At 32.8% G+C, this 27882-nt stretch overlaps 1 protein-coding gene and 1 long non-coding RNA gene across 2 annotated transcripts in view; one reads left to right on the top strand and one right to left on the bottom strand.

Annotated features, from left to right (window-relative positions):
• Window positions 1–8860, top strand: part of LOC141298188 (rho GTPase-activating protein SYDE1) — a 36691-nt gene extending 27831 nt beyond the window's left edge. Inside the window, exons 7-8 of the mRNA XM_073828700.1 lie at window positions 1504–1786; window positions 5126–8860. Of these exons, the coding sequence (XP_073684801.1) occupies window positions 1504–1786; window positions 5126–5550 (708 nt within the window). The 3' untranslated portion in view covers window positions 5551–8860. The remainder of the gene's footprint in view (window positions 1–1503; window positions 1787–5125) is intronic.
• A 3922-nt stretch (window positions 8861–12782) lies between these two features.
• LOC141297634 (uncharacterized) lies at window positions 12783–15414 on the bottom strand. Its single transcript, XR_012341422.1, has 3 exons — window positions 15295–15414; window positions 15142–15215; window positions 12783–12828 (listed from the first exon to the last, which is right to left on the bottom strand). It is a non-coding gene; the product is annotated as an uncharacterized lncRNA (long non-coding RNA).
• Window positions 15415–27882: the final 12468 nt, after the last annotated feature.

Genomic DNA, 27882 nt, shown 5'->3' with positions numbered 1-27882 from the left:
CTTCAAATTTTGACAGCTTTTCCTGTATCAAATAAATGCAGGCTTGGTGAGCAGAAGAGGCTTCTTTAAAAAGCTAAAATCTTGACTGGTAGTATATTTATTTATTTCAGATCTACACCATTGTTAATTATTTATGATTATTATTTATTTAGACTGAGCTCTGCTGGATTGATTGAGGTGTCATTTAGAAATATAAACAGATTATTAGGTTGCATGTAAATGCTTCTACTGTTACTCTTTTATTAAACTGCACAGCTGACAGTAGCGGACAAGTCCTTGAGTTTTCTGGAAGATTGTAACCTCAAACAATTCAAACTAAGTTTTTGGCATCAATAATTAAGCTGTTTGTCACTGTTATTTCATTGCATCTTGTCACATATACGACTCTCCGTGCATCTGCCAGACTCGAGTCTGAGCTTCTTCCTGTCGTCCTCTTTATTAAAAAACAGTAAGAGGAAGTGATTTTCTGTAAGAGTATTTAGGTAAGAGGGGGTGTGTGTGTGTGTGTGTGTGTTGTACGTGGAGTTTGTTTGTCCCATGTGAGCAGCAGAACAGCAGCCGGAGGGTTTCCAGCATGTTCCAAAACAAACTGATTGGGAATGAGAACCTTCTGCTCCTCCTGCTCTCATACACTCACACACTCTTTCCTTTCTCATCTCCTGTTCTTCATTTAGATGCAAACTGGCCACTTTAGGAGCTTGCCTAATTTTACTATGTTTATGCATCCTGATATACTATGTTACATGGGAATTAAATGTGGTTATTTGTATTTACAGTAACCATTCAGCAACCGTTTTAGTATATCTTCTCAAGCGACAATCCAATGAAACTTGGATACATTTTAGAGTAGTCAGTGTGCAGCTTGTAAAGCAGTGTAGATTTACTGTCCTCTGAAAATAACTCAACATACAGCCATTATTGTCAACAAACGTGAGTTCACCCTAAGTGATAACAGAAGTGTGTTGTTTAACCATGCAAACGTGTGTATCTTCTATTAGAGCAGTTCAAATGAGGTGCTTTAGGTACAGTTCTCTCATACTGACCACTGGATGTTCAACATGGCATCTCATGGCAAAGAACTCTCTGAGGATTTGAGAATTAGAATTGTTGCTCTCCACAAAGTTGACCAAGGCTATTAGAGGTTCAGTAACACCCTGAATCCGAGTTACACTACAGTGGTCAGTGAGTGTACTCACTTTTGTGACATACTGTCTAATTTTGAGTGACAATGTCTGAACTTTTGTCAGCCTGATGAAAGTCATAAAATAAGAGTTTAAAAACCACAGTTGATATTTTCTTTCTAAAGTCCATTGTGGGATACAGTACCTAATACGGCACATTTTGGCAAATGCATAAAAGTTTGTGTGATTCTGATTAAATCCTGCCTTGTTTACTTTTAAATGTCATATTACGTAAGTAAAATGGGTTGTAAATGCATCTTCAGTACTTGCTGTTGTTTGATGGGTGTGTGATTTATTTATTTATTTATTTTATCTCCTGAAGGCGACTCTTTCCTTCCTGCTGGATCATCTGAGTCTGGTGGCGTCTTTCAGTGACAGCAACCGAATGACGTGTCAGAATCTGGCTGTGTGTTTCGGGCCGGTTCTCCTGACGCCCACACAGGAGTCGTGGCAGGCCGGGATGATGGCTCCCGGATCGGGGGCCCTGACGGGGTCCGGGGCCGGTCGAGGAGGCCGCAGCTTCGCGCACAGTGAAGAGATCGCCAGCGCCGTGGACTTTAAACGACACATAGAGGCGCTGCACTACCTCCTGCAGCTCTGGCCTGGTGAGACTGAGCCCCAAAACATCATTTACTCATTTACACAAAACATCTGACTTTATTCATATCTGAATCAAATGATTTGTGACCCCATTCTGAAGCCCTGAACTGATTTAAATGATTCATGAACCAGCACCAAAGTCCAGATCTGAATCAAACGATTCGGGAACCCATTCCGAAGTCCCGAACTGAATCAAATGTTTCACAAACCAGCTCCAAATTCCTGAACTGAATGAAATGATTCACATACCAGCACCAAAGTCCCAAATGCATCAAATGATTCATAAACAAGCTTCGAAGTCCCAAAACGAATCAAATGATTCACAAACCAGCACCAAAGTCCTGAACTGAATCAAATGATCCACAAACCAGCACCAAAGTCCCAACTGAATCAAATGATTTGTAAACAAGCTCCGAAGTCCCAAAATGAATCAAATGATTCACAAACCAGCACCAAAGTCCCAACTGAATCAAATGATTCGTAAACAAGCTCTGAAGTTCCAAAATGAATCAAATGATTTACAAACCAGCACCAAAGTCCCAACTGAATCAAATGATTCGTAAACAAGCTCTGAAGTTCCAAAATGAATCAAATGATTCACAAACCAGCACCAAAGTCCTGAACTGAATCAAATGATTCGTAAACCAGCTTCGAAGTCCCAAAATGAATCAAATGATTCACAAACCAGCACCAAAGTCCTGAACTGAATCAAATGATTCGTAAACAAGCTTTGAAGTCCCAAAATGAATCAAATGATTCACAAACCAGCACCAAAGTCCTGAACTGAATCAAATGATTTGTAAACCAGCTCCGAAGTCCTGAACTGAATCAAATGATTCGTAAACCAGCTCCGAAGTCCCAAACCGAATCAAATGATTTGTGAACCCATTCTAAAGTCCTGAACTGAATCAAATGATTCACAAACCAGCACCAAAGTCCTGAACTGAATCAAATGATTCGTAAACCAGCTCCGAAGTCCCGAACTGAATCAAATGACTCGCGAACCAGCACCAAAGTCCCAAACCGAATCAAATGATTTATGAACCCATTCTAAAGTCCTGAACTGAATCAAATGATTCACAAAACAGCACCAACGTCCCAACTGAATCAAAGGATTCGTAAACAAGCTCCAAAGTCCCAAAATGAATCAAATGATTCACAAAACAGCACCAAAGTCCCAACTGAATCAAATGATTCGTAAACAAGCTCTGAAGTTCCAAAATGAATCAAATGATTCACAAACCAGCACCAAAGTCCTGAACTGAATCAAATGATTTGTAAACAAGCTTTGAAGTCCCAAAATGAATCAAATGATTCACAAACCAGCACCAAAGTCCTGAACTGAATCAAATGATTTGTAAACCAGCTCCGAAGTCCTGAACTGAATCAAATGATTCGTAAACCAGCTCCGAAGTCCCAAACCGAATCAAATGATTTGTGAACCCATTCTAAAGTCCTGAACTGAATCAAATGATTCGTAAACCAGCTCCGAAGTCCCGAACTGAATCAAATGACTCGCGAACCAGCACCAAAGTCCCAAACCGAATCAAATGATTTATGAACCCATTCTAAAGTCCTGAACTGAATCAAATGATTCACAAAACAGCACCAACGTCCCAACTGAATCAAAGGATTCGTAAACAAGCTCCAAAGTCCCAAAATGAATCAAATGATTCACAAAACAGCACCAAAGTCCCAACTGAATCAAATGATTCGTAAACAAGCTCTGAAGTTCCAAAATGAATCAAATGATTCACAAACCAGCACCAAAGTGCAAACTGAATCAAATGATTCGTAAACAAGCTCAAAAGTCCCAAAATGAATCAAATGATTCACAAACCAGCACCAAAGTCCTGAACTGAATCAAATGATTCGTAAACAAGCTTTGAAGTCCCAAAATGAATCAAATGATTCACAAACCAGCACCAAAGTCCTGAACTGAATCAAATGATTCACAAACCAGCACCAAAGTCCTGAACTGAATCAAATGATTCGTAAACCAGCTCCAAAGTCCCAAAATGAATCAAATGATTCACAAAACAGCACCAAAGTCCTGAACTGAATCAAATGATTCGTAAACCAGCTCCAAAGTCCCAAAATGAATCAAATGATTTACAAAACAGCACCAAAGTCCTGAACTGAATCAAATGATTCGTAAACAAGCTTCGAAGTCCCAAAATGAATCAAATGATTCACAAACCAGCACCAAAGTCCTGAACTGAATCAAATGATTCGTAAACAAGCTTTGAAGTCCCAAAATGAATCAAATGATTCACAAACCAGCACCAAAGTCCTGAACTGAATCAAATGATTCGTAAACAAGCTTTGAAGTCCCAAAATGAATCAAATGATTCACAAACCAGCACCAAAGTCCCAACTGAATCAAAGGATTCGTAAACAAGCTTTGAAGTCCCAAAATGAATCAAAAGATTCACAAAACAGCACCAAAGTGCAAACTGAATCAAATGATTTGTAAACAAGCTCCGAAGTCCCAAAATGAATCAAATGATTCACAAACCAGCACCAAAGTCCTGAACTGAATCAAATGATTCACAAAACAGCACCAACGTCCCAACTGAATCAAAGGATTCGTAAACAAGCTCCAAAGTCCCAAAATGAATCAAATGATTCACAAAACAGCACCAAAGTCCCAACTGAATCAAATGATTCGTAAACAAGCTCCGAAGTCCCAAAATGAATCAAATGATTCACAAACCAGCACTGAAGGCCCGGTCGGAATTAAGTGTTTCGTGATGATTTGGCTTTTGCTAGTGAATCGCTTAAAATGAATGATCAAAGTCACGAGTTTGAATCAAGCCGGAGCGGTTCCAGCGTAAATGACTTGATTGGGTTCATCTGTTCCTCTTTTCGTGTCCTCAACCATGTTTACATGAAACTGGCTTAGCTCACTATTTTTATGACATTAAATGAAATAAGTGAAAAAAGTATGTTTTTTAAGTGTGAATTTTGCATCAAAAGAAATGTGCTTACTGAAAAAATTTAACACTTATTTTATAGATACATGTTTTTCAGTAATTCAAGAACTTTTCAAGTACCTCTTAAGGAATATTGCTATTTTCAAGGGTTTTAAAATCCTTAAGTTTCAAGTACTTCAAGCACCTTGCATGAACCCCGTGAATGTCATCTGGTTTTAATTGTCCTTGAGCGTCATATTCCGACCCTTGACTCGTGCGCATTAGCTGAAGCGTGTTCTCGTGACGCAGCACGTGTGCAACATGCATGTGACAGCTGTGGCAGATTTGCATGGCACATCAGTCTAAATGTGCGCTCATCTGCTATGTGTCAAGCGTGTAACGCATTTCATGTGTGTTTCTTCTTCGCAGTACCCAAAGGACGAGTGACGGATGACTCGTCCCAGAGTTCCTCGCTGCGGCGATCTCAGCGCGTGCCGCTGCACATGGAGCTCCCGGATGTTCAGGACGTGGTGGTGGTTTCCCGTAGGGGGCGTGGCCGACTGGAGAGCCCGCCCTGTAACCGCTACGCTGGCGATTGGAGCGTTTGTGGGCGGGACTTTGTCTCGAACGACGAGGCGGATTACGACGAGGTGGCGGGCAGCGAGAGCGACGACGATGACATAGAGGAGCCGAAGAAGAGAGACGTGTGGACCTCACCCGACGGTTTGTACGTGGATGACTTCGCGCTCGACTTTGACGCTCCGTTCACGTGCAGATTGAGTCTGAAAGACTTTGACACTCTGATTTCAGATTTGGAGAGAGAGTTAGCCAAACAAATCAACATCTGCCTCTGAACCAGAACTGAATGTGCACAATTGTCATTTGGACCAGCTGAGCGCTCGACAGATGCGTTTTGGAGACGCAGCGTGAAGTTAAAATAGAGTAACTTTCAAAAGATATTTGTGTTCCGTTGCATGTCCAGTTTTGACACAAAATGACAACCACAAGTTGCCACAGAAATGCCAACATAACAGTCAAAATGAAAATATATACCGTGTTTTCCGAATAAGTTGCACTGGGTCAACATTGCATCGTTATGAGAACAAAAAAACACACATATAAATTGTGTTTAAGTTACATTTTAGAATAATGCAACATTCAGAAATAATGTAAAAAACGCTAATTGAAACAAAATGTTTACAAAAATTATAAACATATTTTAGATTTAGAAAATTGAGTTACTTGCAACTTTTTTCTTATAATTATGTTTGTTCTTAGAATACACAGACTCAGAGAACTATGAGATACAAACCTGTAATTCTAAGAAAACAGGTCAGAATTGTGAGATAAAATATTGCAATTAACTTGTATTTAGTTGCAGAAACAAAAAATTGAATTGTGAGATATAAACACAGAATTCAGAGAAATAGGTCAGAATTGTGAGAGATAAATTTGGAATTCACTTTTTCATTTTATTTTTTAGTTATGGAAACAATTCCAAACAAACAATAGAATTGTGAGTTATAAACTCTGATTTTAGAGATAAACACTCAGAATTGTGAGAAACTGAGTTTTTTTTTCTTTCTTAGAATTACAAGTTTATATCTTGCAATCTTGGCTTCTGAGTTTCTAAAAACAGCAATTGTTACGAAAAAAGTCAAAATTGTAAGATAAAAAGTTGCAATTGCTTTAAATTTTTTGTTGTTGTTCCTTTGGTACAAAGCATCTATAAAATTTCTGAATTTATAAAGTGCAACATATTCTAAAAAATATGGTAGATTTACTGATTGATTATTATTCTTTTTTTTTTTTTTTCAAAAACTTTTTCTTGGCACAGTTTTCATTGTTGGGTAATTTATGCCCAATCCTAGCGTTTATGTTGAGAACATTTGATATAAGTCAGAATTTTGAGATATAAAGTTGGAATTAACCTTTTGCTTTAGTTGCAGAAACAATTGCAAAAAAAAAAAAAAAAAGTTTGAAATCTGTTTTTGAAATCTGAAATTTTTCTGCAACTAAATAAAAAAACAATTTAAAGTTAATTGCGAGTTATAAATTCATAGGAAAAAGTCAGAATAGTGAGATTTTTTTTTCTTAAAATTAAAAGTTTATTTTTCATCTTAAAATTTAGACTTTTCTTAGAATTCTGAGTTGATAAAAAGAGTAATTCTTAGAATTGTGAGAGGAAAAACTTTTTCAATTACCTTTTTTTATTTTACATTTTCTCCCCTGTGGCAAAAACAAGCATCCATAAAAATCTTTTTATCCGTGTAAATGTGTACAAGTCAAACTTTTCTAAATATATAAAATGCAACATATTCCTGCAAAATATGGTAGGTTTACTAATTGATTATTATTATTTTTTATTTTTTTGCCAAAGAATTTTTCTTGACATGCAATAAATGTTTTCATTGTTGGGTATTTGTGCCCAATCCTAGCGTTTATGGTGAGAACATTTGACGTAAGTCAGAATTGTCAGATATAAACTCAGAATTCCAAGTAAAAAAGTTAGAATTGTGAGATATAAAGTTGAAATTATTATTTTTTTCTTCACAATTGTTTCTGCAACTAAAAAAAAAAATTAAAAGTTAATTGCGAGTTATAATCTCAGAATGCATAGGAAAAAGTCTAAATTGTGAGATATAAGTTCGATTCAGATAAAGTCAGATAAAATGCAACATATTCCGAAAAATATGGTAGATTTACTAATCAATTATTATCATTTTTATTTTTTTGCCAAAGAATTTTTCTTGACATGCAATAAATGTTTTCATTGTTGGGTATTAGTGCCCGATCCTAGCGTTTATGGTGCGTTTTGAGACATTTGATAGCAGCTACTGTAACATAATATCAACAAGCACAAAGACTGATTTTTCTCCATTGTTCTTCTGAAGGGCAGACGTGTATTAATTATTCTAGCGATCTGTATAGTGCATCATAACGCTGTATAAACACTAGCTGTTAATGAGGTGCTGATGCTGAAGGACGACGGCAGGCGTTTGGTCTGCGTTACGTTTGTGTGAAGTTTCTCTTATTTAAAGCTCTGTGTACGACTCTTTATTCCAGAAGGCTGGTTTGTGACGACCAGCGGCGTTCGGGCCAAGATCTCATCACTCTTTCCAGCGGGACATTCCGTTACGTGCCTTTCTCTGCCAGACTCTCTCTGGCAGCGCTTTTCTGACCAGCCTTAGTTTTACTTTCCTGCGTAATGTTTAACGCTCAACGTATTTATTACATTCCCTTGAGGTCACATCATAGGAACGTTCTGGGTTTGATGCATCTTCAGCATTTGTGACGTAATGTCTTAAAGCCAGAGTCAATATGTGACGTAATGGGGCTGAATGCTTCAGTAATTGATGTTATTTAAAGGTTGGAAAAGCAATGACAACTTTTCCTAAACTAATCCCGTCTGTCATTGGTCGGTCAGACAGATAGCCCCGCCCCAAACTCGCGTGATTGGTTGAGTCGGTGTTTTGAAAGTGTCACAATGTGACATTAAACACAGCTCATCCAGAAGTAACCAAAAATGTATTTTTAGCTCGTATTGAATCTAGAACATTCGTTTAAAGCTGAATATGTCTTTGAGATGCAAGTAGACAATCTGTAAAATTCAATATAGTGACTGAATTTGCACACTTTCTAAGCCAAAATGTTTGTTTTTTCATATTCATGTGCTAAAATGACACGATGTATCAGGACATGCACACGCACTAAAGTGTGCTCTTATGTTTAATGTTATCTTTTATAACCAGTGTTGTCAAGCCAAAGACTGTTGTGATGATTATTGCACTTCTGTGTCTAGTTTTCTAGATTGTGCTTGCGCTGCTTTAGCTGATTTGAGATCAGTTACGGAGAGCAGCTTTTTTTGACCTTGTTTCATATCTGAGCGCGGTACAAATAATCTCGACTGTGATTTGATTCGAAAAGCCACAAGTGGAATATAAAGGCCATGACTGAGCTCACCAGCTCCTTATGCAAAACCTTTGACATGTTTTATTGGAATTCTATTTTGTTTAGTTGTATAAACAGTATTATTGTATTGTATTATTGCACCTGTAACATTAAGCACTTCTGTCTGTGCTCATGCATAGCTAAACCGCTGCCATGAGATGTACCATTCAGTGTTATGTAAAAGAAATAAAGCACAGTGTTACGTTTCTACAATGTCTGTTTTCTGTTTTAAACATCCTAAATGTCATTTAAAGGAAAAGTTACAAGAGTAGTTCAGCCAGAAATTGAAATTTGCTCACTCTCAGATTCATCAGATTTGAAAAAAAGTGTCATTCCATTACTGTCTCATCAATGGATCCTCTGCAGTGAATGGGTGCCGTCAGAATTAGAGTCCAAAAATTCAAATGTGCTCAATCTTTAGGTCATCCAAGATGTAGATGAGTTTGTATCCTCATCAGATTTGGCAAAATGTGTGATTCCATCACTGTCTCACCAATGGATCCTCTGCAGTGAATGGGTGCCGTCAGAATGTGAGTCCAAACATCTGATAAAAACATCACACTAATCCACAAGTAATCCACACCACTCCAGTCCATCAGTTAACATCTTGACAAAACAAAAGCTGAAACAAATCCATCCTTAAGAGTCCATAATAACACTTCCAAAAGTGAAAAAGCGGTAAGGAATCTGTACAAAACAGCTTTAATATGTGGCTGGATTTTAATTGGATTTTAAAAATGTCTTAATGTTGGATTTGTTTCATCTTTTGTCTTCTCAAGATGTTAACTCATGGACTGGAGTGGTGTGGATTACTTGTGGATTATTGTGATGTTTTTATCAGGAGTTTGGACTCTCATTCCGGCGGCACCCATTCACTGCAGAGAATCCATTGGTGAGTAAGTGATGGAATGACACATTTCTCCAAATCTGATGAAGAAACAAACTCATCTACATCTTGGATGAGCACATTAGAATTTTTGGACTCTCATTCTGACGGCACCCATTCACTGCAAAGGATCCATTGGTGAGACAGTGATGGAATGACACATTTTGCCAAATCTGATGAGGATACAAGCTCATCTACATCTTGGATGACCTAAAGATTGAGCACATTTGAAATTTTGGACTCTAATTCTGACGGCACCCATTCACTGCAGAGGATCCATTGGTGAGCAAATGATGAAATGACACATTTCTCCAAATCTGATGAAGAAACAAACTCATCTACATCTTGGATGAGCACATTTGAATTTTTTTACTCTCATTCTGACGGCACCCATTCACCACAGAGGATCCATTGGTGAGCAAATGAAGTAATGACACATTTCTTCAAATCTGATGAAGAAACAAACTCATCTACATTTTGGATGACTTAAAGATGAGCACATCTGAAATTTTGGACTCTCTTTCTTAAGGCACCCATTCACTCCAGAGGATCCATTGGTAAGACAGTGATGGAATCACATTACTCCAAATCTGATGAAGAAACAAACTCATCTACATCCTTGATGACCTGAGGATGAGCACATTTAAATTTGTGGGCTCTCATTCTGACGGCACCCATTCACTGCAGAAGATCCATTGGTGGGCAAATGAGGGAATGACACATTTCTCCAAATCTAATGAACAAACAAACTCATCCACATCTGGGATGGCCTGAGGTTGAGCACATGTCCAGCACATTTTAATTTTTTGGCTGAACTGTTCCTTCATGCCGCTCCAAGCCAGTATACTGTTATGTCCGCCAAGGATATAACAGTTTTGGTTGCTGTTTGCTTTAAGAGTCAAACTCTGAAACCTCTAATAGTGTTTAATTTGCGGTGCTGAAGCTGGTAAGTGAGCGTGACTGTTCACGTGTGCGCGTGTGTGTTGAGGTTTGGACTGAAGAGGAGTTGGAGTTGTTTCTGAATGAGTCTGACAAACACATTGATGCACACGTGAATCCGCACACGCCTCGTGTTTCTTTAATTAAGCTGTGTTGGAATAAAATACTAGTGGATTTCTTATTTGTAAACTGCATGCAAAACACTCAAAGGTTTGGGATCAGTAAGACTTAACGTTTTTTAAAAGAAGTCTTCTATGCTCATCAACGCTTGATCAAAAATACAGAAAAAACAGTAATATTGCAAAATGTTATTACAATATAAAATAACGTTTTTTATTTTAATATACTTTAAAATATAATTCATTCCTGTGATGCAAAGCTGAATTTTCAGAATTTTGAAGTGTCACATGATCCTTCAGAAATCATTCTAATATGCTGATTTATTATTAGAATTATTAATGTGGGAAACATTTGTTTTTTTAAGCATGTGATTCTTTTTTCCAGGATTCTTTGATGAATAACAAGTTAAAAATAACAGCATTTATTCAATTCTAAATCTTTTCTAACAATCTATTCTGTCACTTTTTATTTGGTGAATAAAAGTATTAATTTCTTCCAAAAAAAGAAAGAATAAAAATTTACCCACCTTTGAACACTAGTGTATATTGTTAGAAAACCTTTCTATTTTAAAGAAATGTTGATCTTTTTAACCTTTTATTGATCAAAGAATCCTGAAAAAAGTATCACAGGCTCCAAAAAGTACTGTTTCCAACACTGATAATAAATCAATATATTAGAATGATTTCTGAAGGATCATGTGACACTGAAGACTGGAGTAATGATGCTCAAAATTCAACTTTAATTACAGATATAAATTAAATTTGAATGTATATTAATGTAGAAAAACATAGTTTTACATTGTAATAATATTTCACAATATAAATGTATTTTTACGTATTTTTGATCAAATGAACACAGCCTTGATGAGCATAAGAAACTTCTAACTGATCCCAAGCTTTTAAGCAGTAGTGTATGTATTTCTATGTATGTAGTGTAGTTTGTATTAAAAATGCATGAAATGAAATAGTATTTAGTGCATAATCAGTACTGTATAGATTTATTATTAGAATTCATTCTGAGCAATGAACAGTGATATGAGTCATAAAGGCACTTGTGAAACGTCCACATCATTCATGTGTGTTTTCATCCCAGTGACAGATACTTCCTGTGAAGCGTGTGCTGCTGTCTCACTCCCAAACACTCGTCTCTCTTCTTCACCGCACTCCTACAGACAGAAAAAGAGAGACGGGTCAGCATAATCAATCGAACCTAACTTGACTGTGTTTCTGATTAACATGCAGCAGTTTCTAAACAATGTAGAACATAATGTTCACTCAGTTGAGTTTGTGTGATGATGTTGTGATGGAACAGAATGTTTGTGTGTTAAAGTGACTCACTGAGAGGAGCAGATGCTGTTGTGGCTGAGACGGGGCTGCTGGATCCTACAGGACAAACAGAGATCAGATCAGATCAGGTCAGTCAGGAGCAGTGTTGGGGGTAATGCATTACAAGTAACGCAAGTTATGTAATAATATTACTTTTTCCAAGTAACTAGTAAAGTAACGCATTACTTTTTAATTGATAAGAAAATATCGGAGTTACTTTTTCCCCCATTTATTGATTAAAAGCTCTTCTGTCCCCATGTTGAGAGAAATTGTGAGTAAGATGTTACTTTAGTTCTAGAATAAATGTCAACATGCATTCATTCAGTGTTCTTCAAAATGAATGAAAACACTGAAATTCAACGCAAACCTGCAATAATTAAATGTTAAATAATACAAATATCCTTTATGTATTTAATCCCATTTTATTAACCTTCGATGATCCAATTCATCCATACTAATGAGCACAAATGACTCAAGATAATCTAACATTTGTTTTCCTTTTTTTATTGCTGAAGAGTTGACGTTTGTTCTTCTGCGGTCTACTGTACAGACGGAGATTTACTTTTCTCTAAGCCTGAGGCTTTTGCTGTAAAAAGGCTTTTACATTTGACAAAAATACAACTTTTTATATTAAAAACAAACAAGCAAGCCCTGGCCAGATTTAAAAAGTAACGCAAAAGTAACGTAACGCATTACTTTCCATAAAAAGTAACTAAGTAATGTAATTAGTTACTTTTTTTAGGGAGTAACTCAAAATTGTAATGCATTACTTTTAAAAGTAACTTTCTCCAACACTGGTCAGGAGCTCATTGCACAAACAGAGAAATAAATATTGTGTTCATTTCAGATGGAGTTTCATTCTGTACCTTGCCGATGTGCTCTTGGGATTTACCTGTGTCTTCTTGGCTTGCCTGAAAACAAATTCAATCAGTATGAGTATCTGATCTATTTGTGTTTGTCCAACTGGGATGATTCAGAGGTCAAAACAGCAACTTGTGACAAAAAAACAACACTACACACTCCATTATAATAAATGTGAGTAGATATAATAACACATGCTCATTCAGACTGACACTATGTTCATATTTGTGTTGCCACTTTATTTAGCCACTTAATTTAATTTACTCAAGCTGCTCTTGTTTTTCCCCGCTTGTCTGGAATGATTTTAATTACAAATATCATGCACTGGAGATCAAATGTTTTTTTTAAATGTAAATTAAAATGAAAACAATATATTAAATGAGTGAAATTATGTTAACAAATGAGCTACCACTTGTTTCTGGTAACATTAGTTAATGCACTAACATGAACAAGCAGTAATTGCATTTCTGTTCAATACTATTAACAAAGATGCTATAAAAATGCTTTAGAAAAAATATATTGCTGCTTGTTATTTCATTAGATTCGGCATTAATTAATGTTAACATATGAGAGCTTTTTGTAAATTGTTACCAAATGGAAGTATCTTTGGAAAAATACTTCAAAAGCAATTAATAATCTTAGTTAATGTTAATTTCAACATTTATTGATACATTAAAAGAAATTAAAATTATATCTTTTAACATTATGTAATGGAACACTGAACATGCATTTTTCTTAACTAATGTTAACAAAGATTAATAAATACTGTAATATTGCTATGAATTTTATTTTTGGATATTTAAATTATTATACACATTATATTTAATTATACATTTTATAATTACATATACGTTTTCATAAATGTTAAATTATCCATTATTTAATGAAATATGCACTAATTTGCATACATTTCTAGTACAAAAATCTAAATGTTGGATAAAGTCAGTTTAATTATTATTTTTTTTTTACATTTTAGAGGCAAACATTTTTTACAGAGGGAATTTTGTGTATCTTATTTTGTCACTCAGAACAGGCAGAAAACAATAATATTTTTATAATTTTGGGGGGAATAAAATGCACAAAATCAAGCAAATTCTATATGAACAAACTCCTCTGTAAAAACCTTCAGGATGTAGACAGGAATAAAAATGTAAAGTGTGGTGTGTGTAAGTGCTACTGAAGTGGAGATTTATGGCTCAGTGTAGGAGAAAAAAAACACATTTTGAGAAAATGGCCTTTAAAAATATGTATTGTAATTGAAATCTATTGACACAACTAGATAAAGTGCTATAAAAGAAACACGTAACAGTGTATTTTGGATGGTTTCTTCCCACTAGTCTGATTTTTTTTTTTTTTTTTTGAAAAACCAAAAAGCCCAAAATCTCAAATTTGACAGGTGCATAAAAAAACTGTGTTTTTGCCAGCAGTGTCTCCCATTAAAATAAGGATTTTATTAGGCTCCTATGTATAGGTTTCTACCTAAGTACCAGTATTTCTGATTGGGCTGAGGCTGGGATTTAGCAAGTTTGAAGTATATGATGGACGTATACTATGTGTCGAGAGTATTTTTTACTTTATTTTTAAAATATAGATTATGATATGACAACATTTGGCTGAGATACAACTATTTGAAAATCTGAGAGTGCAAAAAAAATCTAAATATTAAGAAAATCACCTTTAAAGTTGTCCAAATGAAGTTCTTAGCAATGCACATTACTAATCAAAAATTATGTTTTGATATATTTACAGTAGGAAATTTACAAAATATCTTCATGGAACATGATCTTTACTTAATATCCTAATGATTTTAGGCATAAAAGAAAAATCAATAATTTTGACCCATACAATGTATTTTTGGCTATTGCTACAAATATATGTGACCCTGGACCACAAAACCAGTCTTAAGTCGCTGGGGTATATTTGTAGCAATAGCCAAAAATACATTGCATGGGTCAAATTTTTTTATTTTTATTTTATGCCAAAAATCATTAGGAAATTAAGTAAAGATCATGTTCCATGAAGATTTTTTGTAAAATTCCTACTGTAAATATATCAAAATGTAATTTTTGATTTGTAAAATGCATTGTTAAGAACCTAATTTGGACAACTTTAAAGGTGATTTTCTCAGTATTTAGATTTTTTTGCACCCTCAGATTCCTGATTTTCAAATAGATGTATCTCGGTCAAATATTGTTCTATCCTAACAAACTATCCATCAATAGAAAGCTTATTTATTGAGCTTTCATATGATGTATAAATCTCAGTTTTGTCAAATTTTACCTTATGACTGGTTTTGTGGTCCAGGGTCACATATTTGTGCTACTTAAAACTGGTTTTGTGTTCCAGGGTCACATATCTCTCACCTCTGAGCTTTCCTGTCCAGCGTCTTCTGAGTGGCCGAAGACAGAATCCGTGTGTTTTCAGGACTGTCTTTGTCCTGCTCAGAAGAAGTGCAGTCAATATGAGTGTACAACACTTGTGTGTGTGTGTGTTTAAGTGAGTGTTTGTGTGTGTACCATGTCTCTAAGTGTCCTCTCTCTCCGTATCTCTCTGTCGTGCTGCAGTAGAGTCAGTCTGTCTCTCACAGGCCACACAATGAAGATCTGATGGACGTCATGCAGTGCTAACCGCAGCTGTGACACATACACACACATCAAATATAGAACAGTCCCACAGATATAGTAATGCTGTATGGTTATATCAGGGCTCTACAGTGCGACCATATCACTTGCATTTGCGACTGAAAAATACTGTGTGCAACTATGAAGAAAATATTTAAGAGCAGCTTGTGCGACTGACCTGATCTACATATTAGTGTTTGCGCTGAGGGGAGCTTTAAATGTTTCTACGTGTTTTTGCAACGTTGAGTAATGTATCACAGACATACCTCACCAATCCTTAATAAACAAAGTGTAGAGAGAGTGTAAATAAGAGATTGATTGTGCAGAGCACAGTTGATTATAATGGATCTTTGTGAGACTGCGATCAACTAAGATGAGTGACAGCTTTCAAATGAATCAAATGAATGAATGATTCAGTAATGAAATCAGTGAACTGCACCTGCAGGCAGATTTACTTTCATTTTTAAAGTATCTTTTCAGTTCTTTAAATCATTCAAATTTCTGTATTCAAATTTTTATATTTAAAACAATAATCTCATCATGAATTTATGAATGCCACCTCTGAGCCTCATTAAACATGAAAATACATCTACAAGACACTTTTGCGTTCTTCTGCGCCACCTCTGTAGTACAAATTATTTTTGTTAATACTGATTTAATATTTGATTGGTAACTTCTTATCCTACTTGTTCTTATTCTGTTGTTTTAATTAGAAATTCTAAAAAAGGATAAAAAAATATATATAAAAAAACAAGATGATATACTTTTAATAAAGTTAGAAAAATGCCATTACAAAGGTAAAAACAAAATTCCCAAGAGTCAAATATCACCTCGTAATAGGAAAGCTAATTTTTTATTAGATTTTTTTGTTATTGCTTAGAATGCGCTCCTAAATTTTATTCATTAGGAGCACAAGTGCTCCTAAAATAAAAGTAAGTGTAGAGCCCTGTATATATGGGTATGGCATATAGTACTTATAGTAATGTATGTTACCTGAGATGTGACACGCTGATATAAGGACAGATCCTGATGGGAGACAGAGACTCTCTTTTGCTGGGAATCCGTCTGGAAGGAGCGAATGAAATCCCTGGAGTCCTGAAGAACATTGACACTCTTGACTAACAACAGCTCTGATGATTTTGATGTACGTTCATGTCTAAGTATGTGTGTTTACCTGTATGGTTTTGCGCAGGTGTGTGATCTTGTCCGTCTGTAGGAGTCTGCGTGTCAGAAAACCTCGAGCCACGGCAGTAAGACGACAGAGAGGCTTCATCTGATCCACACACACCTCCTGCACAATCACTCCGTGAGTAACTCACATGTAATATTCAAACGTAGTATAGCAGTGTTATTTTAGTAGCATTGATGCACTATAGTTTTTGATAATATTTAAAAATGTAATTATTTTTATATTTGTTGTGTTTTCATTTTAATCTCCTGAGACCCAGATTTTTATTTTTTTTTGTAAGGAAAAATGTAGTATTTTTCATGTCATTTTTTATTGTTTAAAGCATGAGAATTAAAAAAGGTAGACACCGGGACTCAATTTAAATAAATAAATAAATAAAAAGACATGAATGAATGTGTGTTGGAAAAAACAATAGATTTTTATTTTATCATCAATGCATTTTTAGGTTTCAGGATTTTTTTATACCAAACTTTGTATAAAAATGATTCTCAGCTATGTTATGACAGAATGATTTGATATACCATTTTTCTTTATGCAAAATGTGTGTAAAAAAAAAGGCCATAAAAGGGTTTCCCGTTAGATACAATGTATCTATAAACTGTATCTAATTTGCATATTAATGTGTTTTAGGGGCAATGTGCAATACAAAAAAAGAAGTGTAATAATGGGAGTAATAATTGACAAGATTTTCATAATAATATACAATATTTCATAGGAATATTGTAATATATTTTCTTTCCCTATTCATTTGCTGTGTTGTGTTGTTGTGTTTCCCTGTTTTGTAACAGAAAGTCATATTCTGATTTAAAACCCCATAACATTCTGCTGAGATGTTGATTTTTGACAAACAAAAATTAGTTAGATTTCAATGATAATTACTAAATATTATGATATTTTCATAAGAGTGTTACATTTGATCACTAAATTAATGTCAGCCACTTTGAAGACCAGGGAGAGGGAGTGGTTATGGTGAAACATCCAAACATTTGGTATCAAAAGCCCTGAATGTGTTTTTTACATGACATCCAGATTTAAAACTGTGGCATGTATAGTCTCAGAGAAATTCACTAAAATATATTTTAGTATATATAGTTTTAGTAATTGTGTTGTTTTTATCATTTAATTTTTTATATAGTTTTAAAGTTTTATAGTATTTGTTAATGTTTATTTTATATCAATTAATGAGAATGTTTATAATTTATTTAAAGACCCTGTTGAACATCAAAAACTTGATTGACTGTCATGCCACAATGCATTTCTCCTATGCTTCCCAAAATTGATTCTGATGACTAAATTAACAGAATTAGTCTAAATTAGTCTACTTGCATGGCTTTACCTCAAAGATAAACTGAGCATCAGAAGTTAATCTAGGACAGCAGTTCTTAAACAAAAGGAATGTGTCTTTAGCAATACCTGCTGTAGATGTTGTGTTTGTCTCTTCTGTGCCATGAGGAGCTCAGAAATCTGGTGAGCATGTTCTTTCTCTAAACGCTTACGCAATATTTCCAAAGCCTGAATCTGCTGCTCCACTGCAAACAAAAACATAGACAGAACGATGTATATGTATGTATATATAAATAATATGATTAATTTATTTTGATTTAGTTGCTATTTTTCGTATTTGCATTTTCTTTTAGATTTTACAATTTTAGTAATTTTGTGGTGTTTTTGTCATTTTTTAAAAAGTTTTTTTTATGTCTATATTTTTTATTTAAGTTTTAGCTTTTTAATACTTTTGCATTTTAATACATCAAGTAAAAGTAAATGAAAATGAGAAATGCCTTGGCAACTACAGTTGAGGTCAAAAGTTTACACCCCCTTTCAGAATCTGCAAAATGTTAATTATTTTAGCAAAAAAAGAGGGATCAAAGAAAATGCATGTAATTGATTATTTAGCACTGACCTGGATAATATATTTCACATAAAAGATGTTTAAATATAGTCCACAAGAGAAAATAATAGTTTATAAAAATGGCCCTTTTCAAAAGTTTACATCTCCTTGATTCTTAATACTGTGTTGTTACCTGAATGATCCACAGCTGTTGGATGAGTGCCTTCTTTGTTCTTCAGAAAAATCTTTCTGGTCCCACAGATTCTATGGTTTTCCAGCATTTTTGTGCATTTAAACCCTTTTCAGCAATGACTGTATGATTTTGAGACCCATCTTTTCACACTGAGGACAACTGAGGGACTCATATGCAACTATTACAGAAGGTTCAAACACTCACTGATGCTCCAGAAGGAAAAATGCCACATTAAGAGCCGGGGGTGAAAACTTTTGAACACAATGGAGATGTGTACATTTTTCTTATTTTTTATTTTTTTTTGTCTAAATTTAACATTTTTTTCATTGAGTACTGCCCTTCAGAGGCTACAAAAGATGCTCAAATTTTTCCCAGAAGACAAAAATTTTAAATTTACCCTAATCTTCAAATTTAAAAAGTTTTCACCCCCCAGCTCTTAATGCATAATTTTTCCTTCTGGAGCATCAGTGAGTGTTTGAACCTTCTGTAATAGTTGCATATGAGTCCCTCAGTTGTCCTCAGTGTGAAAAGATGAATCTCAAAGTCATACAGTCATTGTTGGAAAGGGAAAGAATTTGTGGGACCTAAATGATTTTTCTGAAGGAAGGCAGGCAGTTTAACTGTTCAGGACAAACAAGGGACTCATGAACAACTATCACTAAACAAAAAAACACAGCTGTGGATCATTCAGGTAACAACACAGTATTGAGAATCAAGGGGATGTAAACTTTTGAACAGGGTCATTTTTATAAATTCATCTATTATTTTCTCTTGTGGACTATATGTAAACATTATCTTATTCAGTTCAGTACTAAATAAAAAATAACATGCATTTTGTATGATGTGAGTTTCAAGCTGATATCTTACTAACCTCCAATCTTGTGTTGTGTCCTACTGAGGTGTTTGATGTTCATCTGGTCGTCCAGGAGCTGCTGTGAGTGTCTTTCTGTCTCTAATTGTCGTCGGATGGGCCCGTCTGAATCTACCTGTGGTCTGTTCAGGGATGGCGAGGGGTTCTCCACATCATAGGAGCGATTGAGAACCGCTGAGGTCGACCGATGGGCCGGTCTGGGTTTCTCACGGCTCACATCTGGTGTTTTATCGAACCCGGTGCTGGTGGGTGTAGAGGTAATGATTGACAGCTGTCTGTCACTGAACTCTGAAGCGTTGCAGTTCCATTCTGCACCAGGAGAGGGCGGTGAAGATGCTGCCAAAGCTGAACGTTGATCATTATTTATTTCTGACGGGTGTGTTTCAGATCCAGCGGTTCAGACTCGCTGACGGGGCTGGAGATTAGGATGTTTCTGTTCGCTCGTGGTCTCCGTGTGAGAGGGCTGCGGCTGGGCTGAGGGCTGGGTAACTGAACGTAGGAGCCTGTCAGACTGAGACAAAGCCCGGTCAGGCTGGAATCAGGGGATTCTGGGTCACTGGACTCTTCAGATGCCAGTTTCTCCATGCGCTGGTTGAGCAGGCGGAGGGTCTCTCTTTTCAAAGAGCTGCTGGGACCGAGCGTCAGCTTCGGAGCTGGAGCCGTACTCGGCCTCACGCAGGAGTGGATCGGGCTTGTTTTGGAGCTGAGAGTCAGAGAGGAGTCTGATGTGGGTGTCACTGCGCTGTCCAGCTCCTTCTGCACCTTTTTCAGCTGCGGGAACTGAAATAGGTTAGAATTTTCTACAGGAGGCTCAGACTTAGATGTAAACTAGATGTCCAACATCAGATATTCTGTGCGTGAATCTGAAGAGGGCAACATTTTTGTTACTTAAAAGAAAAAAAAAACAACTGAATATATAAACATTTTTATTTCAGCTAGTTGCCAAAGCAGCATTTCTCACGTTAATTTGGTTTTGCACGATAAAATAACTAAAACTAAAAAATAATAACTAAACATAGACATACAAAAAAAAAAAAAAACATGACCAAAACTCAAAATAAATTTACTACAACTTAAAACATAGATAAAATTTTAATTAAAATAAAAAACAAAAATAAAAGATAATTTAAAATAATAAAATTATAAAAATTAATTCATCAAATTTATATTAATAAAAATTAACAATAATGTGTTATAATAATAACAACAATAAAATGACAGTTTCTGTCAACAAAATAGTATAAGATATACACTGCCACTCGTTTGGGATCAGTAAGATGTTTTTTAAAAAAAAACTTATGCTCATCAAAGTTCAATTTATTTGTTGAAAATACAGAAAAAAAATTATTAAATATTATTGCGATTCAAAATAACAATTTTTCATTTGAATATACTTTAAAATAGATTTTATTTCTGTAATGCAAAGCTAAATTTTCATCAGCCATTACTCAGAAATCATTCTAATATACTGATTTAGTACTGTTATTATCAATGTTGGAAACAGTTGTGCTTCTTAATATTTTTTTGGAACCTGCTATTCTTGATTAATAAAAGAACCGCATTTATTCAAAATATAAATCTTTTTTAACAATATAACTATTTACTATCACTTTTTATCATTTTAACACATCCTTGGTGAATAAAAGTATTAATTTCTTTCAAATAAAAATGTACTGACCCCAAACATTTAGATGGTAGTTAATATTGTTACAAAAGATTTATATTTTAAATAAACATTGTTCATTTCAACTTTTTATTTGTAAAAGAATCCTAGGGGGAAAAAATCACAGGTTCCAACAAAATATTAAGCAGCACAGCTGTTTTCAACATTGATAATAAATCAGCATATTAGAATGATTTCTGAAGGATCATGTGACACTGAAGACTGGAGAAAAGATGCTGAAAATTCAGCTTTGTATCAGAGGAATAAATTACATTTTAAAACACAGTCACAAAGAAAACAGTTATTTAAATAGAAAAAATATTACACAATATTACAGTTTTTTTCTGTATTTTTGATCATATAAATGCAGCCTTGATGAGCATAAGAAACATCTTTAAAAACCATTAAAAATGACTGATCCCAAACTTTTGAGCAGCAGTGTATATGCAAAACAACTTAAGACTGATAATATCTTGCAACCTACAGTAAAAACTTTGTTTCTTAATAAGCACTGAAATTATTTAACTATTAGCTCATTTAATAAACACATTAGACCAGGTTTAGCTTACACTTGCAACATTCATTGTAATAAATAAAATTAAGTACATTACTAAATGAAAACAAAAATTTTATATATCATTGCCTTTTCATTACATACATTTAAATTTGGTAGATTTTGCCCTATAATTACGTAAACAAAATTTGTTTTAAACTTTCTAGAGTTTAATCCAATTTCATACAGGACATAAAGCAACTATAATGGCAATTGATCCTGATTTTGGGTGTTAGTGTTTAGCAGGTGTTTTAGGTGTAAACTAGATCAATCAGCAGAGATTCTATGAGTGAGCCTGAAGAGGGCGACTGTCACTCATTCTGTAAGGCTGTATGCGTGTGTCTCTGTGTGTGTATCAGGGTTATTATAGTTAACTGTAGTTAACACTTTTGTTACTTTAAAGACAAAATTTATATAAAATGATAAAATATTAAAATAACTAAAAACTCAAATGAACAAAAAATACTAAAACTTTAACTTAAAAAAATTAAATAATTCAAAATAAAATTAATTAAGTTGTTTTTATATAAAAATAAAAGATAATTCAAAATTAAAAACTAATAATATCTTAATGTGACTAAAATAACACTGGTGTGTGTGAGTCTGTTGAAACACTCGTGCTCATGTTTAATCACGCTTATAATCCTAAAGTCAATTTCCAAGGCGACGTGTCTGTGTTTACAGATCTGAAATACTACCACAAAATGAGCAGTGTATTGTACTGTATACTACATCTGCAGTTTAGTATTATATAAACAACTTAAATCTGACAATATCTCACAACCTACAGTAAATACTCTACACTTTGTTTCTTAATAATCACTGAAATTATTCAGTGCTTTTACAATAAACACAAGAGATCTATATTAAATTACTTAGTTGACATTTGCAACATTCTTTGTAATAATAAAGTTAGGTAAATTAATAAATTACCAATTGAAAAAAATTATATATCATTGCTTGTTCATTAAATAAATGTAAATTTTAAATGCCTAGAACCCCTATAGATGATCATCTTTGTGTAAGGATTTTTTATTTTCTTTGACAAATGTATATTATGAATATGAAAAAATAATAAAATACGGCTGGCTGCCCCCTATTACAATATTTAGAGTATTTATTATATATTTACTTATTCTATCTGGGTTTATTTATTTGTAACTATTAAAAATTAATTATTTATTTAATTATTTTATTTATTTATTGTTCATCTATATATTGTCATATAATAATGATTTGGCAGATTTTGTTCTATAATTATGTAAACTAAATCATTTTCAGTGACATTCCCAATATTTTTTACATTTCATTTTAGAGATTAATTCAGTTTGATACAGAATATAAAACAACTAAAATGCATTTGATTAGAATAATGACATGATTATATATTATACAAAAATATTGAATAGGAGACAAAGATTGATTACTGACCTTTAGATTGTCCTCATATGAACACAAAACTGTGTTTTCTGAAAATTGTACTCATTTATAAATTATGTATTTTCAGTATACACTGAAATTTGTATTTCTGATCTCCATCTTACTAAAAATCCAGTTTGATACAGAATATAAAACAAATAAAATGCCAATCGATGCATGTGATTAGAATAATGATACACTGCAAAAAATAATCTAAATATAAATATTTTACACTGCAAAAAATGCTGTTCTTACTTAGATTTTTTGTCTTATTTCCAGACAAAATATCTAAAAGTTCTTAAATCAAGAAGGATTTTCTAGACGAGTAAAAATTATTGTCTCGTTTTCAGAAAAAACAAGCAAAATAATCTGCCAATGGGGTAAGAAAAATAATCTTGTTTTCTGTTTGAAATACAATTTTTTGACTTTTTTTCTGAAAACAAAACAAATTTTTTTTTTTAGATATTTTGGATGGAAACAAGACAAAAAATCTAAGTAAGAAAAGCATTTTTTGCAGTGTGTGATTATATAAAAATACTGAATAGGAGACAAAGATAAATTACTGACCTTCAGATTCTCAAAATATGAACAAAAAACTTTTTTTTTAATTAAATGTGAAGCTTTGATCAAAGAAAGCAGTTTACTTGTATTATTTTGCGGATTTATAAATTATATATTTTTAGGATACACTGAAATTTGTACATCTTATCACCATTTTTCTAATAATCCATCTTTCTTGTGCTAATATTAAATGTCTGTAACACTTAAATGGTTGGCTATGTTAACTGGAACATTGAAAATCTAGAGATTTAGAAGCGTCCCAGGTTTTGTGTATCAGTCAGTGTTTAGCAAATGTTGAACAGTGTAATCTTGTTGTTTAGTGTAAGTCAATGTGTGAAACTGACCTGGATGTTGTTGAGGATGTGCTGCACTCGCTCCAGAAGAGCATCTGTCTGTCTCGTCTGTCTCCTCGTGTCTCTCTCAACCGCCGTCTGTCTGTCTGCAGCCATCTGAACACGCAGCGCTTCACTGACCTGCACATACATACAGAATCAGTCACTTCAAACCAGCTATTAAAACATTCAATAGCAAATAATAGTCCTAGACACACACTAGCATTTGTGTTGTCATCAGTCTCACTCTGTAAACAGTTTTGAACATGCAGTAGATATATCATATTTAATGTTTATGATGATAATCCTACCCAGAGCTGGTTGGCTGTGTTGTTTTCAGCACGCTGGTCAGAGTTACTAGTGTTGACTAAAACTCACTACTGATTGACTCATGTGATCGTCTGTTTCTATGCGACCGTGGCGTTACACAACAAAAGCACGAGACAAACTGGCGACCACTCAACCGCAACACACACAAACACACCATAATGTGGGGGTTTCCAGCTTTTAAAATGTATTTTCTTGTATGAAGTCCCAATTTTTAATTTGAAAAATTAATATTATGAATATTAAAAAAATTATGAAATATTATTTGGAAAAGATTTAGTTTGAGTCACATTATTATTTATATTCTGCTGTGTGTAAATATATTATATATTTACTTATTTTATCTGGGTTTATTTATTTATTTTAATCTATTTTTTTAATATATATTTGAATATTTTTTTATTATTTATTTTATTATTTCATTCATTTATTGTTCATCTATATATTGTCATATGCCTTATTATTTATTAATATTAATAATCAGGCTTGTGTCCCAAAACATTTAGTTATTTAACTGAATGACCTAAAATATGCTTAAAATACTATTTAGAGAATGTTTATTTTTTTTATTAACTTGCATTATTGTTTTTTCACCCATAACAGTACTGTGCTGTTATATTTATTATTTTATTTAAATCTAATTTTTATTTATTTACTTTTATTTGTCATATATCATATATTTATCATATATATCATATATATATAATCATATATTTTTTATTTTTATAAAGTCCCAATTTTTAATGTGAAAAATTAATATTATGAAAATAATAATAATATAATAATACTATGTGGAAAAGATTTTGTTTCTATTAAGTCACATTATTATTGTTGTGTCTACCCATTACAGTATTTAGAGTATTTATTACATATTTACTTATTTTATCTGGTTTTATTTATTTAATCAAATTTTTATATATTTAAATCTTATTTGTATTATTTATTATTATGTTATTTCGCCATATTTTATTTATTTATTGTTCATCTATATATTGTCATATGCCTTATTATTTATTAAAAATAATGATGATAATAATAAATATCAGGCTTGTCTCCCAGAACATTCAGTTAAAATATTATTTAGAGAATGTTTATTTTTTATTAACTTGCATTATTGTACTGTACTGTTATATTTATTATTTATTTACTTTTATTTGTTTACTTTAATCTTATTTTTATTTTTAGTTTAGTTTTTGCCATATTTTATTTTATTTATTTATTGTTCATCTATATATTATCATATGTATTATTATTATTAATAGCAATGGTAATAATAATAATTATCAGGCTTGTCTCCCAGAACATTCAGTTATTTAAGATGACTTAAATTATTTACTATTATTTTTAATAATAGTAAATATAATCAAAATTTTTATTTATTTTTTATATATTTTATGTATTAATTGTCTATACATTATATGCATTATTATTTATTAATATGTCAGTACTTTACTGTTATATTATTTGTTTTTTATGTATTTGTATGTATTTATTTTATTATAATTATATTTACTGCAATGTCAGTTTTATTATTTATTTATTTACTAATTTATTTATCTATTTCTTTATATATTTTAATCAAATTTTTATTTACTCTAATCTTATTGTATTGTTTATTCCTCATCTTTATATATTTTATTTTATTTATTAATTGTTCATTTATATATTATTCCACACATTAACATTTATTAATATTTCAGTACTGTAATGTTAGATGTATTATTTATTTATTTTATCTATTTTTATTGACTAAAATTATATGTTATTATTTATTCCTGATTTTTATTCTTGATATTAATTGTTCATCTGTATTGTTATATATAACTATTAATTAATATTAATATTTCTCCTATTTGCATTTTCAGGAATGAAGGGTCACGTGAGGTGAGTGTCGTTCTCATAAACATATAAAATACAAATATATAATATTTAAAATATTAAAATTCTCACCACAGGCTGTAAGAGTCTCCTGCCGCGGAAGTGAATGGTGGAGAGCGCCCTCTGCGGCCGCGGTGAGGAACTGCAGGCAGGCGGCAGCAGCGCTTTCACAGTCCTGCTGTAAAACTGCTCATAACTCTCCATTTCTCTCAATATGAGACACCAAACACACCTAAAAAAAAGACATTCGAATATTAAATTAATTGAAGCTGACCTAAATGATCTCAAACAAAAACAGCAGTTGAATCTACAGTCTGCCTTCTAGCATTAACGTTAACGTTTTGTGATGCTACAGTATATATTCATACTATTTAGACATTTTGATCACTCACCGCTGTGCAGCCGAGTGCTCTGTCTTTCTCTGTCTAACGCCTTTAAGCAAATACCTGTTATCTAACTAATATACTTAATTATTACAAGAATTACCGGCGTTTGTTTTGTTTATGTTTCGTTTCTTCTTTCATTCGCCTCGCGCTCTCCTCAGCGCGCATCCAACGGTTATAGACGCGTTGCATAGCAACCTCGGAAAGTCCCGCCTCCTGTCACATGATTCACTTTAACGGTATCAATGCGGCGCAGCGTTCACGCAGATCACGAAAACGGACTCGCTGGCAAAAATATATATATATTTTTAATTTTATAAATATTAATAACTACATTTTTGTCGTGTGTAGTCATTAAAATGTAGAGAGCATCGAAATATAATACGATATTCTTTTGATTTTTGCCATATTTTATTTATTAATTGTTCATCTATATATTATCATACGCATTATTATCGATTATTATTTATAATAGTAATAATTATCAGGCTTGTCTTCCAGAACATTTAGTTATTTAAGATACCTAAATGATATATATATATGTTTGCCTTCTTGACATATTATAAATATGCCTAAAATATTATTTAGAGAATATTTATTTTTATTACATTATTTATTATTACGTATTTATTATTATTATTATATGTTATTTATTATTACGTATTTATTTACTTTAATCTTATTTTTATTATTTATTTCGTATTTTTATACATTTTATTTATTAATTGTTTATCTATACGTAATATGCATTATTATTTATTTATATGTCAATACTAGTTATAAATATTTATTTTATATATTTAATTTTTTTATCTAATTGTATATACTTTAATCATACTTTTATTATTTATTTCTTTTTTATACATTTTATTTCATTTATTGTTAATTTATTTATTATTCTACACATTTTTATTTATTAATATTTCAGTACTGTAATGTTAGATTTATTATTTATTTATTTATTTTATCTAATTTTATTTACTTTAATCTTATTTTATTATTTATTAACTTTTATTTGTTTACTTTAATCTTATTTTTATAATTTATTTGTTATTTTTGCCATATTTTATATTATTTATTAAATGTTCATCTATATATTATCATACGCATTATTATTTATTATTAATAATGATAACATCAGGCTTGTCTTCCAGAACATTTAGTTATTTAAGATACCTAAATTATTTTTTAAAAATGTGCCTTCTTGACATTATAAATATGCCTAAAATATTATTTAGAGAATATTTATTTTTTTATTACACTGCATATTATTTTTAAATTCT

The sequence above is a fragment of the Garra rufa genome, chromosome 22 (genome assembly GCF_049309525.1).
Source record: "Garra rufa chromosome 22, GarRuf1.0, whole genome shotgun sequence".
Taxonomy (NCBI): Eukaryota; Metazoa; Chordata; class Actinopteri; order Cypriniformes; family Cyprinidae; genus Garra; species Garra rufa.
This window is presented reverse-complemented; position numbering and strand designations above follow the sequence as displayed.